Source organism: Tamandua tetradactyla, chromosome X (assembly GCF_023851605.1).
Source record: "Tamandua tetradactyla isolate mTamTet1 chromosome X, mTamTet1.pri, whole genome shotgun sequence".
NCBI lineage: Eukaryota > Metazoa > Chordata > Mammalia > Pilosa > Myrmecophagidae > Tamandua > Tamandua tetradactyla.
In genome coordinates, this window is record NC_135353.1 from 130,570,033 (window position 1) to 130,585,987 (window position 15,955).

At 37.1% G+C, this 15,955-nt stretch overlaps 1 protein-coding gene and 1 pseudogene across 8 annotated transcripts in view; both read left to right on the plus strand.

Annotated features, from left to right (window-relative positions):
* The window catches only part of CASK (calcium/calmodulin dependent serine protein kinase), a 533,324-nt gene that overhangs the window by 426,815 nt on the left and 90,554 nt on the right, over window positions 1-15,955 (plus strand). For all 8 annotated transcript variants that reach the window (XM_077145443.1, XM_077145445.1, XM_077145446.1 and 5 more), the window contains exon 11: window positions 6,038-6,159. In XM_077145443.1, the coding sequence (XP_077001558.1) occupies window positions 6,038-6,159 (122 nt within the window). The remainder of the gene's footprint in view (window positions 1-6,037; window positions 6,160-15,955) is intronic.
* Window positions 12,288-15,725, plus strand: LOC143670137 (ubiquitin carboxyl-terminal hydrolase 12 pseudogene; annotated as a pseudogene).

The window sequence follows — 15,955 nt, forward strand, 5'->3', positions numbered from 1 at the left end:
ATGTATTTCATTCTGTTTTTTTCACTAGATGCGTTTTTTTATCATAACTGGGAATATACTGTGTGTATGGTTTTACAGTCTCCTTTTTTTTGAATTGCATATCATGGGGATTTCCCTGTCTTTTTAATTCTTCAAAAACAATTTTCATTTGGTGTTCTAGTTTGCTAGCTGCCAGAATTCAACACACCAGAGATAGATTGGCTTTTAGTAAAAGGGGATTTATTTTGTTAGTTCTTCAGAGAAAAGACAGCTAACTTTCAACTGAGGTTCTTTTTTACATGGGAAGGCACAGGGTGATCTCTGCTGGCCTTCTCTCCAGGCCTCTGGGTTCCAACAGCTTTCCCCGGTATGACTTCTTTCTGCATCCAAAGGCCTGGACTGAGCTGCGAGTGCTGAGATGAGGTATGCTGAGCTGCTTGGGCTGTGCTACATTGAGCTGTCTCATTTAAGCACCAGCCAATTAAAGAGATCATCATTCATTACAGCAGGCATGCCTCCTAGCCAACTGCAGATGTAATAAGCAACAAATGAGATTCACATGCCATTGGCTCATGCCCACAGCAACAGAACTAGGTACCTTCACCTGGTCAAGTTGACAACAGACTTTAACTACCATAGTTGGCTACGTATTCCATTATGTAAGTGTTCAGCAATTTATGTAATCATTCTCTGATTATTAGAGATTTGTTTCCATTTTGTATGAGACATCCTAATGCATAGTTTTCTGTGTTTCTTACTTTTTTCTTAAGGTAGATTTTTCTAAATGGAATATCTGAATTAAGGTACCTGAGCATTTTTAAGGCTCTTTGATACATGCTGCTAGAGGGATTTCTAGAAAAGTGGTACTAATTTACATTGGTACTCATGAATAAGAGCATAAGAGTAGATTAGGTCAAAGACAAGAAGTAATTAGAAACAGCATAGAGGTCCAAACCAAAAAGATTCAAGATTTATATCTTTATGTAAAGCAGGTTTTCTTAATCTCAGCACTATTGACATTTTGAGCTGGAATAATTCTTTGTTGTGGGGGTCTGTCTGTCCTGGGCATTGTCGGATGTCTAACAGCATCCCTGGCCTCCACCCACTAGATGCCAGTAGCACTTCCACCACCTCCAAGTTGCGCAACCGAAAATGTCTCCAGACATTGCCAAATGTCCACTGGAAGGCAGAATCACCCCCACTTGAGAACTACTGATTGAAAGTGCAATAAGGCACTTATTATTACAGTTTCTCTGGTGTACACTAATGTTGTGAAGTCTAACCTCTCAGGGTTCTTCTCTTTCTATAGAGTATTGCTTTAGTTTCCCAGCAGCTAAAACAAATACCGTACAGTGAGTTGGCTTTACAACAGGAATTTATTGTCTCATAGTTTCAACATCTAGAAAGCTTGCTTCCTCCCAGGGTCAGTATCTTCTGGTTGGCCAGCAATCTTTGGGTTCCTTGGCTTTTCTGGCACATGGCAATGTACAAGGCAACGTCTTATCTTTTCTTTTCCAAGTTCCTTTACGTCCAGCTTCTGGCCACTCTCTGTGGCTTCTCTTTCTGTGTCCCATTTCCTTTATTTATAAGTAATTCAGCCATATTGGATTAAGGCCCACCCTCATTCAGTTTGCGGCATACCTTAACTAATAACATCTTCAAAAGTCCTATTTACATCTGATAGTCTTGATTCTTGAAGAAGGTTGTACAACTATATAGCTTTTACAGTGTGACCATGTGTGCTGTTTGAAAGATGTATGGACCCTAGAAAAGCCATGTTTTAATCAAAATCCCATTTCGTAAAGGCAAAATAATCCCTATTCAATACTGTATGTTTGAAACTGTAATCAGATCATCTCCCTGGAGATGTGATTTAATCAAGAGTGGTTGTTAAGCTGGATTAGATGACGACATGTCTCCACCCATTCGGGTGGGTCTTGATAAGTTTCTGGAGTCCTATAAAAGAGGAAACATTTTTGAGAATGAAGGAGATACGAAGAGAACAGAGAATGCTGCAGTACCACGAAGCAGAGAGTCCATGAGCCAGCAGCCTTTGGAGATGAAGAAGGAAAATGCCTCCCGGGGAGCACCATGAAACCAGAAGCCAGAAGAGAAAACTAGCGGATGATGTGTTCACCATGTACCCTTCCACCTGAGAGAGAAGCCCTGAGTGTGTTTGCCATGTGCCTTCTCACTTGCAAGAGAAACCCTGAACTTCATTGGCCTTCTTGAACCAAGGTATCTTTCCCTGGATGGATGCCTTTGATTGGACATTTCTAAAGACTTGTTTTAATTGGGACATTTTCTCGACCTTAGAACTGTAAACTAGCAACTCATTAAATTCCCCTTTTTAAAAGCCATTCTGTTTCTGGTATATTGCATTCCGGCAGCTAGCAAACTAGAACAGATTTTGGTTCCAGGAGTGGGGTTCTGCTGCAATTTGCAGATACCAAACATGTTGGAATGGCTTTTTAAATGGATAAGGGGAAGAATCTGGAGGACTTATGAGAAGCTTGATAGAGAAGCCTAAAATGCTTTGAAGAGACTGTCGGTATAAATGTGGACTCTAAAGCTACCTGTGACGAAGCTCTAGACAGAAATGAGGCATGTATTATTTCAGACTGGAAGGAAGGTGATCCTTGCTTTAAAATGGCAAATAATTTGGCAAAATTGACTAGTGGCTTTGGTTGGAAAGCAGATTTTAAAATCCATGAACCTGGATATTTAGCAGAAGAGATCTCCAAATTAAATGTGGAAAGTGCAGCCTGGTTTCTCCTTGTAGCTTATAGTGAAAGGTGACAGGAAAGAAATAAGCTGAGAACTGAACTCTTGGGTACAAAGAAACCAGAAATTGATGTTCTGGAAAATTCTGGGTTTCCAGAAAGGAAGACCCCAGAGAATAGTGCCCCGCATGAGGTCTTAGACAAATGTGGAACCAGTCAGCCATTTCAGAGAAAGCCAGATTGGACGTGGAGTTATCCAGGAAGGATTTGTAGAAATTCCTTATGTCTGATGGGCATGATCCAAGGCTCCTGCATAGAAAGCCAAAGAGAGTGCTATGGGACTTGTATAAACAGAGCCACTGCCAGTCTGGACTGGGGTATTCAGAGAAGGGACACATTGGAGGAAAAATAACTTCAGAGGCAAAACCATGGAGGCTGAGGTCTGAAGTCAAGAAGCCTCGGGCCAGGAGAGCAGACCCACCCAAGCCCATGGAGAGGGTGATTTTGCCCCAAAGGCAGAGGGTGGGCCTTCCCCCTCATTGCAGTGGAAGAGTCATGCCACCTCAGGCCTTGGAGAGGGTGAAGCACATTCCTTGGGGTTTGGGGAGAGCCTGGCTGCCACCACATAGAGGGGTTGAGCATGTACCCTGGAGATGGCAGAGAGTCCGGGTGCCGCCCCAATGCTTGGAGAGGGTAGAGCTGAAAAAAAGTGGTCTCCCCAATATTCCCCAAGGTGGCATTTGGAGAGAGGCACGCCTCTGTGTAGGCCCTTGGAAAGGATGGGACTGACACTTTCTAAAACCCCAAAGATGAATGACTCTCAGACTGAAATCTAATGGACTTTGCCCAACAGGTTTTCGAAACTGCTTGGGTCCTGTGACCCCTGTGTTCCTTCCTCCCTATGGAAACGTGTACATGTATCCTATGACTGTTCCTCCTTTGTATGTTGGCAGCAAATAACTTGTTATGAGTTTTCAAAGGTCCAAAGCCAGAGGGTAATTTTGCCTTAGAACAGACCATGCCTGTAACTAACTTTGATAGGAGTTTGTACACTTCTAACTTTGTATTTCATGTATATTGCTACTGAAATGGTTTAAGAATTTGTGATATAGTTATGAAATGAATGTATTTTGTATATGGAGAAAACATGTTTTTGTAGGGTCCAGAGGGTGGAATGTGCTGGTTTGAAAGGATGTATGGACCCTAGAAAAGCCATGTTTTAATCAAAATCCCATTTCATAAAGGCAGAATAATCCCTATTCAATACTGTATATTTGAAATTGTAATCAGATCATCTCCCTGGAGATGTGATTTAATCAAGAGTGGTTGTTAAGCTGGATTAGATGACGACATGTCTCCACCCATTCGGATGGGTCTTGATAAGTTTCTGGAGTCCTATAAAAGAGGAAACATTTTGGAGAATGAAGGATTTGGAGAGAGCAGAGAATGCTGCAGCACCTTGAAGCAGAGTCCATGAGCCAGCAACCTTTGGAGATGAAGAAGGAAAACACCTCCCGGGGAGCTTCATGAAACCAGAAATCAGGAGAGAGAACTAGCAGATGATGCTGTATTCACCATGTGCCCTTCCAGCTGAGAGAGAAGCCCTGACTGTGTTCACCATGTGCATTCTCACTTGAGAGAGAAATCCTGAACATCACTGGCCTTCTTGAACCAAGGTATCTTTCCCTGGATGGATGCCTTTGATTGGACATTTCTATAGACTTGTTTTAATTGGGACATTTTCTTGGCCTTAGAACTGTAAACTAGCAACTCATTAAATTCCCTTTTTTAAAAGCCATTCTCTTTCTTGTATATTGCATCCTGCAGCTGGCAAATTAGAACACCGTGTGATTGTGAAACCTTTTGTCTGATGCCCCTTTATCCAGTCTATGGACAAATGAGTAAAAAATATATAAGGATAAAAAACATAAATAATAGGAGGTGATAAAGGGTAAAAATTGGGTAGATTGAAATACTGTGAGTCAATGAAAGGGAGGGGTAAGGGGCAGGGGATGTATGAGCTCTTTTTTTTTACCTTTTATTTCTTCTTTCTGGAGTGATGCAAATATTCTAAAAATGATCATTGTGAAGAATACACAGCTATGTGGTGATATTGTGAGCCAGTGATTGTGTAATATAGTTGGACTGTATGTGGGTAGATATTTCTCAATAAAAATATTTTTTAAAAATATGAAAGGCAAAATGTTAACATTCAGTCTTGACAGTGAGCACATGGATGTCTATTATATAATTTTGTGTATTTCTCTGGTTGAATTTTTTTTTTTTTTTTTTTTTTTTTTTTTTTGGCATGGGCAGGAATCAAACCCAGGTCTCTGGCTTGGCAGGTGAGAATTCTGCTACTGAGCCACCATCGCACTTCCATGAATTGTTTTATACTAAAAAATAAAAAGTTTAGTTACATAAAAAATATCCTATTTACAAATGGGTTCATACTCACAGGACCAGGGGTTGGGATCTGAACATGCCTTTTGTTGGGGAAATGATTCAGTGCCAAACCAGTATGTATGTATATATTGTCTGCAGAGCAAAATAGGCTGATCATTTCTTTAAGGCTGTTTAAATGACTTTGTTACACCTCAGTATGTATCTGTCGCTGCTGAAACCTGTCTGGATTCCTCAATGTAAGAGGATATTTTTCTAAAGTGGCCACACTACCATTTGCTTTGGCCTATAAAAATGATTTGTTCTAATATTACTTAAATATTTGAAAGTGTCACTCAGTGTACTTACATTTTGTCTTCTAAATAAGAAGGGCCCAAGAGAAGGAGAATGCCTTTGTTCATCTGACTTTGTATGTAAATGAAAAAAAGGAAGGGACTGGATTTTTGTTAGCTAAATTTGAACCTTAAAAATCCTTAGAAACCTATTTTAAGGGCTCCAGATTGAAATCTTGTCGCCCAGATCTACAGCTGGCTTTACTTTCAGTTCTTCATGTAATGTATTTGTGTAAAAGGCTCTTCTATGTTGTTTCTGTAATACTTTAATAAGATTTAGGTCATCAAATCTACACTCCTGATATGTAATTTGCTGTACCCACCTCAATTATAGTTCATGAGTTTCCTTAATTCAAACAAGAAAAGCTTCAGTTTACTTTGAAAACCGAAGAGCACACAAATACATTACTAAGAGCTTAAAATTCGTTGAAAATACTCTATGCTTAAATTAAATGAAACTCATTAAGTCTAGCCTTCATTAAAGACATTACCCTTTGAAGTTCTGTTGTTAGTTCATTGTTCTTAAATGTAAGAACAATTTTCAAAGGTTAATTTGACATTGACTTTCCATTCTGTTTCTTTTTTGTTTGTTCATCTCAGGAGCAGTCTCACAGGTGCTGGATAGTCTGGAAGAAATTCATGCACTTACAGACTGCAGTGAAAAGGACTTAGATTTTCTGCACAGTGTTTTCCAGGATCAGCATCTTCATACACTACTAGATGTAAGTCTTACTTTTTTTTTATTATTTTGTGATAAATTTAATATTTTGCATGTCTTTTTACTTTACATGGATTTTCAGATGTACATCATAACAGTCCTTTTTCAGTTGTTTTAAGTCTGTAAGGTATTACGGGAAAATTATACATTCTAGATTCATAATTGGTATAAGGTATATGTGTACTACAAATGCAGTATAGCCTAGCAAGTCACCATGAAAAAAATCATGTATGCAAGCAGTGTATGAGTTTGTTTTAAATTTTTTTATTAGAACAGTTGGAGGTTCACAAAAACATCATGCGTGAAGTACAAAATTCCCATATACTTCCCTCTGATGCGTGCAGTTTTCCCTATTATTAATATTTTGCATTAGTGTGGTCCCTTTGTTACAATTCATGAAACAATATAATTGTGCTGTTACCTTTAGCACACTGTTTACATTGTGTTGTACAGTTCTGTGTGTGTGTGGTAAATTGTATACAACCTAAAATTTCCCTTTCTTTCCCTTTTCAAATATACAATTCAGTGGTGTTAATTACAAACACAAAGTTATACCTCCATCCCCATCATCCATTGCTAAAACTTTTCCATCACCCCAAAAGGAAACTCCATATCAATTAAACATTAACTCCCCATTCCCTTCCCCCTCTTGGCCCTTGGTAATATGTATTCTAGTTTCTCACTTCATGAAAATGCTTATTTTGCATATTTCATATAAGTGAGATCATACAGTATTTGTCCTTTTGTATCTGGTTTATTTCACTTAACATCATGTCTTTAAGGTTTGTCCATGTTGTTGCATCCATCAGAACATCAGTCGTTTTTATAGCCAAATAATATTCCATTGCATGTATATACCACTTTTGTTTATCCATTCTTCTGTTGATAGATGCTTGGGTTGCTTCCACCTTTTGCCAAGTGTGAATAATGCCCCTATGCACATTGGAGTACAAATGTCTGTTCAAGTCCCTGCTTTTACTTCTTTTGGGTGTATACCTAGAAGTGGGATTGCCAGGTTATATGGTAATTCTATACTTAATTTTCTGAGGTTACCGTATTGTATTCCACAGGAATTGCATCATTTCACATTCCTACCAACAATGTATGAGTGAACCTATTTCTCCACATCCTCACCAATACTTGTTGTTTTTAAATAGTGGCCATTCTAGTAGGTATGATATGGTTTCTCATTGTAGTTTTGATTTGCATTTCCCTGGTGACTGTTGACACTGAGCATCTTTTCTTGCGCTCATCTGTTATTTCTTAGGCAAGCGGTATATGAGTTTTTGAAAAGTAGAATATAACCGTAATTCACTTAAGTATCATTATTTCTATTAGAAGTATCTATTGGTCTTAGCTGTGATTACTATTTATTGCTTTAAACGTTGTTTTTAAAACATGCACCTCAAGCATGGGTTATAAGAGAGAGAAAAGCAAGTGAGATACTGTGCAATAGACTGTATTCCCATATACATTTCATATTTAACATTGCTTGTTTTCATAGACCCAGTGTCATCTCCTTAAAACAGATAAGGATATATATAAATATAATAGTCTCTATCAATAGCAGATTGGATGAAAAGAAAAAACGGAAGTTTGGAGTTCCTATCTGTCTTCATTTCAGTCACAGTTTAAGTAAAATTCCTTTCTTAGAGAATTTGGTTTACTTCAGCAGGGGAAACTCTTGGGAATTCTGAAGATGTACATAGATGTTAGTCTTTTCACAAGAAAAAGTTTCCCTTCAAAAGAGAACAGTATTTCCCTTGGCATGCCTAGAATCTTTGGTAATAACTAACTAATCCACCATAGGATACAAATTAAACTAAATCAGAATTTCCCAGAATGTATTTAGAATGGTGCTCTGCAACATAGTGATTGATGTGTCATGACGGGAGAGAGACATAGATCTTAAATTTACTAGTTAAATTATTCATTACCTAAATAAGTTCAGGAAATGCTACATTCTTTATTCCCTTTATACAGATTCACAATGGACATTAGTATGTTAACGGCTCTTAGATGTCCTATAGCAAAGAAACCTGTTTAATTTTGTTTAAAGGCATTTCTTACACTTACTTAGGAATAGAACATGTAACCACAATCCTGTGGAACCTTGTTATGAAGAAGACCACTCTGGAAAAAGCTAAAAGTGCAATGCATTATGTTTCAATTTGACACTAAATGTAGCCATAGTTGTCTAACAGTTGCTCCTTTCCGTAAGTTCTTTTGGTCAAACCAAATAAATTACCTCGTTTTCGTAATTCATTTGGCTTTTTTATATAATACGTTTATTAATCAGGGCCGACTGGCCTCTGTAACATGCATATCTAAAGCCTGAGTGGTTTAACAGAGTAAAAAGTTATCTCTTGCTTATGCCGCTCTCCAGTGCAAATAGATGAGGGAACTCACTTCCACAGCCATCAGGGACCTGAGCTTCTTTCATTGTGTGGCTCTTTGAGCCTTGGAATCTTTTCACTGAATCCTTTGCTTCTAGCCAGCAGATGAAAAAAAGGAACGTGGAAAATCTTGCAGAGTCAAGCATGCAAATGGAAAATATCACTTTTGCTCAAATTCCATTGACAAGTACAAGTCCCATGCCTACCTAAGTGTAAGAGAACTGGGAAATATAACTTAGAAATATGCTAAGGAAGATAAAGAAAACCTTCTTATAATTTATCCCAAGTAATTTGAGGACATTTCAGGTTAAGTTTATTTCAGATAACCATTACTTTCCTTTAAAATTATCTCCTTTGGGTATCACAAAACGCCTAAAATTCGTTGCGTTTTGTGGATAGCTTGTGGCATTCCATTATCATCATCATCTTCATCTTAATCATCATCATCATTATTGTTATTATTATGCGTTAATTGAATTAGTTTGACTTCTATTCATTGGTAATTTAAATATCTCTTGTTCTCTTTCATTATTTCATATGATTCCAAAAGTTTTCACTTGTGGATTTTCTACAGAAGTCATGTCGTTTACTATAACTAGTTAGTAGTTTATTTGGAAGAAGCTGCAACAGAGTATTGAGATTTATTTATTTCAGTGTAATCAGTGGTAAGGTTAATACTGAGTAGATTTACTGGCCTTTAGGATCAAGCACATTTTGTAATTTAAAGGCTCAGAGAAGCCCAAATTGGTTTTCAGAGTTGTATTTTCTTACGGATATAGCAAGGTATCTGAAAATGCCAAGCTTGAGAGTGCAGGGAAAACCTAACATTGCTGGTTTGTACAAGGAAGGCCAGATATTCAGACACAAACTGGACTTTCAAACTGAGTCAGGCTGCCACTTATTCCCCAACACTGAACTTCCCAGACATTACTGGAAACATTCATTTTGAATAATTACTTCACTGTTTAGTAGAAATTGTCACAATTTCATAAGAGACTCCTAAATTTTAGTGAAGAAAACATGTCTAAAGTTTCTTTGGATTCCTTTGAATTATAAACCTAAAGAAGTATCTGCATTCTCAATATCTGGCTTCCTGTCAGTGAAGCTCAATTTGAAGAGGAGCTATTGAATTAAAAATGAACCATTCCCATTAAAGAGACACAGTATCTCCAGAATTTGGGAAATACATGCTACACATGAACCCCAGAACTCTCCTGAAATATCTGACTAATCCCTGGGCAATGTTTGGATCCAGGGATCCTGAATATCCAAACTGAACTATCCTTAAATGGAAGCTCAGTCTTCATGAATGACAAGTCATCATTAGAATGTGCCTTCATAATGTACATCCCACAAATAAGTTTTATTAAACCCTTTTTTCCATAGCTAATAGGCTACATTTCACTAATATAGTTAGTAAAGTATTCAAAGTGGCTGCCAGACAGAGAAATCTGACCATTAAAAACTATTTTTAATTCTTAAATGCTCATGGTATACATAGAAAAAAGGAACATAGTATGACAGACTTTGGAGAAGTTTTTACAACCTTGGCCATTCATTTTTATTCCTTCTAATGTTCCATATCCCATGCTTGGATTTGGTTATTTTGTTTTGCAGAATCAACTTTGGTTCCTTTTTAAGGATTCCATGCAGTGGCATGGTTTTGTGTTCCATGGATTGATTAAAGTTACCTCAATCCAACTAAGCCATTTAAAAAATATCCCTATTACATTTAAGTTATTCCTGATAATTTCAGTAATACTCCACCTAGCTCAGTTTGAACCATAATTTTTAAGATGACCAAAGGAAACAAGATTAAACTCCTAAAGAAGACTATTTTTTGTGTGTGTAGTTTTTTTTTTTTTTTTTTCACATGGACAGGCACCTGGAATCTAACCTGAGTCTCTGACATGGCAGGCAACAACTCTGCCTGCTGAGCCACCGTGGCCTTATTTTTTGTCATGCTTTTAAAATAAAAACAAGCTCAAAATTCAGAGAAACATGATTAAAATTGTTTGGAGGCAGCAGAATAACAGCAGTATTGAAAGAATTTGCGTTAAAACTAAAGAAACACTGTGGTTCCACTGGGTAGGGGAATGGTTTCTGATTTGAATTCTAATAAAACACATCCAGTGTGATCTGCACTTATCAGTGGATCCAAAAATCTCCTAAGTATTTGTCCCCCAGCCAGTTCATCCTGGCACGCATATACTGCTCCTCATTTTGTGGGGAGAAATACAGAGGCATCAGGACAAACTGTGCTTGGTCCAGTGTGCTCCAGTGTGTCTACTTTTAAAAATTAAAAGAACAGCTGCTGAGATAGTCTGTAGATGAAATGTATAGATCTACTTTAATAAGGTACAAGTTAGTATGGAAAACTGATTTTATCCTGAATTAATTCTTCAGGTGTTAGTGAAAACTACGTAAATCCACTACAAAATAAAGAAATGTTTCCCTATCATTCATTAATCAGGCTTTCTTGGGTATTGGTGTTGAAGCATGGTTTATGTCTTTTAATATTTTGAATCAGTTTGGGGTTGAGATTTATGTGTGATACATTGAATGGCTAGTTGATGGATAAGTTTTTGATGGCCAGAAAAACCAAGAGATCTTTTTCAGATAAAAGGCATTTTATAAACATTAGCTGGTGGTTCTCAGTCTACTCAATTTTTTGTAAAAATTTCCCTATTACAGAATAAATGTTTACTTTGTAAGTCATCAATGTTATAAAACATTGTTGAATGACACATTTATCTCCCTCTGCCAAACTTTGGCAACTAAGTTTTAAACATTTACCCACCATCTGTCATACCTCTGAACAGCTGCTAGCATTTGTTACAAACTGCTGTTTCCATAGTAAATGTGATCTCATCTAATTAAGATTATTTTTGTGGGAGGTCCTAAAATTATGTTTTCTAAAAATATAATCTAATCAGTAGTTAGATTAATAAAGAAAAAAGCTAACTGCAGTAACAGTTTAGCGGTCTTTATATTTATTTATAAGTAGGCTTTTATATTAGTTTAAGTAATATTTTTAAATATTGCTATGGAAATAAATTGGAACTTGGAATCCTCCATGTTTTGCATTATTGACATTTTTGTTATAAATTTGTACTCTATAGGTAAAATGAGAGAGTTTTTCCATCTGATCTGGAACCAGCTCTCAAACAAAAACTCTTAATTTACTGTTTTGATTTTTTGAGATGGCTTTAAACTAGTAGTCATATTTGGGAACAACATATTTTTAGAACTCAGACATTTATTAAAGAGAATAAATGGGATTTCTGCAATAATTTCATAATAATGTTTTTGAGTAATCTGGGGTTTGAGAAGTAAGTTGAGACGTTGTTAAGTTTGGATGTTTTAAAAGATTGCCAAGAAGGAAATGCCAAAGTTAAGTTTCCCACACAATTTGTAGTCCAGTCAATTTATACTTAAATGTCTGGAATAAGGTTTATATAAGGACTTTCAGAGGTTGAGCTACTGGTCCTGATCTCAGGATCCCATCTAGCCTTAAGAGTCAGCTTTAGTAAATATGAAACCAGTTGAGCAGTGGGCCCCTGCTTAATGGTGGTGATCCTTGTACTACTTGCCTCCTAGTGCTATAGATTGAAGTACATTGCTGCTCTTTTTGGGTTTGGAAGGGCTCTCCTTTCACTGTTCCTGACTTAGATGGGCAAAAACACCCATATCTATTTCTATCGATGTATAGAAGTATTAGTGTCAGTGGAAAAGGGCCATGTAAAACAGCGTTCTTGAGGTAAAGAGAACTAGAAGTATCTCATATCCTAAATATCTTCAAAGTAGTTTTTCTTCCTTCTTTTTTTTTTTACATGGGTAGGCACCAGGAACTGAACCCAAGTCTCCAGCATGGCAGGCGAGAACTCTGCCACTGAGCCACCGTGGCCCGCCCAGTTTTTCTTCTTTCTTAATGTGGATAGCAATAAACTTAGCAAGAATGAAGGGGAAAAAAAACAGTACTAATACATTAAAAAGTAATTGGAATGTGAGGACCTATTTAGAGGCTATTATAGACCTAATTGCTAAGAAAGAAGGAAAACGTAATGGGGGGGGGAATTTTTGTGAAGCGTCTAACACTTTCTACCTTTTTTACAGGCAACTCAGTTTCTTGAAAGCCATGATCACTAAAATGTTTTTTCTCACTTGCATTTATGACTCTTCATCCACCTCCTTGTCCTGTTGTTTCTGGCTTCACAGTGCCTCCAAGCCATTCTTTGCCCTCCGTTTCCACTTCTAAGACACAAAGCCAGGCCCTTTCCACCTCATGACTGATGTTGACCATCTATTAACTATTTCTTGATACTAGTTGTTCTCCCCACCACCCTCTCAGATTAGTCTTTGTGGAATATGGCTTTCATCCCAATTGTGTAGAAACCAAAGACAGCTCCCTCATTGGCAGTCAAGGCCTTTCATCAGATGCTTCCATTTCCTTACCAGCCTCTCCTCAACCTAAACCTATTCCTTCTTTTCTAATCAGACCTACTTCCCCATGGTTTCCACTTACATTTATGTCTCTTTCCTGCATCTTCTTTCCCATAACTCAGGCCATTCCACCCTCATGCTCCTATTTCTCAACAAATCCAATCTCTTAACTTTCTTCAGTCAAAGTGAAATATCGCATTGTAGCTCTTATTTTTTCTCCCAACTCCCAGTCGTCTTTTCTTTTGCTGATTCCTGAAAACTTTTTCTTTGTATAATATTTAGGTGATCCTGAATATATAATATATGCCAAAATATATGATTATATGTGTATCTAGATCCTTTTTACATTCATCTTCACTTTCGGTAGATCAAAAGCTTCCAAGGGACATCAGATGTTCTTTCTTCTTCATTGAATAACTTGGGCTTGGTACACAATAGGCACTTTTTTTTTGCTTTTTCTAATATATAAAGAATATATTTTAAACAATAGAGGATAAGTGCATAGGTAAGAAATGGCAAAAACCAATATAAGTAGAAGAAATAGTAATGAAATTTAAATAAATAGAAGATATAAGAACTGAGACTGACAATTAATTCCTTTTCTCACAGTTTTTGAATAGTACAAACCACAGTTGATGTTTCAATAATGTTTCATTGCAAAATGAAGAAACTGAGACTTCACAATAACAGATAATAATAATAATGAAACTCATGTCATGATGCTTACTGTGTGCAAATCATGAGTGCTTTATACAGATCATCTCATTTGATCCTCATACCAGCCTTGTAAGGTGCAGATGTTATTATCCTCAATTTACATATGATAAAGCTAGATCTTAGGAAGGATGAGTAACAATTGCAGGTCAAACAGGTAATAAGGCATAGAGCCATGCCTCCAACAAAAGTTAGTCTGGTTCCCTTTAACCGCTCCCCTATGCTTTGTGATCTCAGAGGAAATTTAAAAGAGAACATGAGTATAAAGAAGATTAAAAAAAGGAAACTATGTGCACATACAAGGGTGATCTGAGAGAGATTGGCAGAATATAAATGGCAAGGAAACTTAAAAACTGGTTAAACTTTTAATTCAGTCTCCCACCTACAGATAACTCCATCAGCAGAGGCTAGAAGCACCCTCTGATCTAATCATTAGATGACCACAGAGCTATGCAACCACAGGGGTGACTCCTAGAAAGCCAACCTGAAAAATAAAAATAAGAGTAAAATATGAAGGGGGCCAGAGGCCAAGGCCGGGAGAGCCCGATATGATTGGGTGGATGGAAATCCTAATAACAGTCACCAGATTCACCTCCATCTGTACAGTGAGTGCCAATGCCTCGGCATTAGAGAAAGAGATTGGTCCAGAACAGTTTCCAGTCTATGAGCAATATTTTGGATTACTCAATTTTGGCAATACCTGCTACTGCAATTCAGTTCTTCAAGCACTTTATTTTTGTCATCCATTTCACAAAAAGATTCTAGCCTACAAGAATCTAACTAGGAAGAAAGAGAACCTTCTCTTATGAGTTTAGTAGATCTCTTCCATAGCATAATCACTCAGAAGAAGAATGTTGGAGTAATATCCCCTAAGAAGTTCATAACAAGATTACAGGAAGAAAATGAGTTTTTTGACAATTACATGCAGCAAGATGCCCATGAATTTTTAAATTATCTACTAAACACAATTGCTGATATTTTACAAGAAGAGAGAAAGCAGGAAAAACAAATGGCCTTTGCCAAATGGTAATATTGACAGTGAAAATAATAACAGCACACCAGACCCAATGTGGGTTCCTGAGGTTTTTCAGGGAACATTAACAAATGAAACCAGATGTCTTACTTGTGAAACTATAAATAGCAAAGATGAAGATTTTTTAGAACTTTCTGTTGACATCTAACAAAATACATTAATTACATCGGTTACTCACTGCTTAAGGGATTTTAGTCACACGGAGACCCTCTGCAGTGAGTACAGATATCACTGTGAAGAGTGTCGCAGCAAATAGGAAGCACATAAATGGATGAAAGTTAAATTACCGCCCATGATTCTAGCTCTACACCTGAAGAGATTTAAATATATGGATCAACTTCATTGATATACAAAACTTTATTACCGGGTAGTTTTTCCTCTAGAACTTTGTCTATTTAGCACTTCAGGAGATGCAACCAATCCTGACAGAATGCATGACCTTGTTGCTGTCATGATTCACTGTGGAAGTGGTCCCAGCTGAGGCCATTATATTGCAGTAGTTAAGAGTCTTGGTTTTGGTTGTTGTTTGATGATAACATTGTAGAAAAAAATAGATGCACAAGCTGTTGAAGAATTCTATGGGTTGACATGAGATATCTCAAAGAACTCTGAGTTTGGTGACATCCTTTTCTGTTGGTCTCAGGACTGAATAGGGAACTGTGGTGAAGAGATACTTCCTGCCTCATTTCTTCTCTGGTTATTTTGGAAAGGATAAGCACTGATTTTTCAAGAAAAGAGAAATGCAGGAAGCTCAGTGGGTAGTAGCACATTTTGCACACAATAAAGCAAAGACTAAGGATTCAGAAGCCATTCTATCATGGTAGTTGATTAATCTGCTTAGGTATCATGCTGTCTGTGCAGTTCCATTCAACACGTAAGTGAAATCAGAGATACCCAGCTTTCTTGTAAAACAGCCTTCTAGTATTTGACATGCACTTTCTCTTTTTAAATTGCACCAATAATTATTTGAACTTCTTGGGTGGGTGCAATGAAAAGAATAAGAATCTGTAAAAAAAAAAAAAAAGAAGAATAAAATATGAGCAGAGATATCAGCAACCATACACCACAAAGGGGACCTGAAGTTCAAGCAAGTCACTTAAGAAAAACTGAGAAAAATACATCAGAATCCAGAATTGCTACAATGCATTATCTAAAATGTCCAATTTTCAACAACAACAAAAAAATTTAAGACAACCAGAGAAATAGGAAAGGTT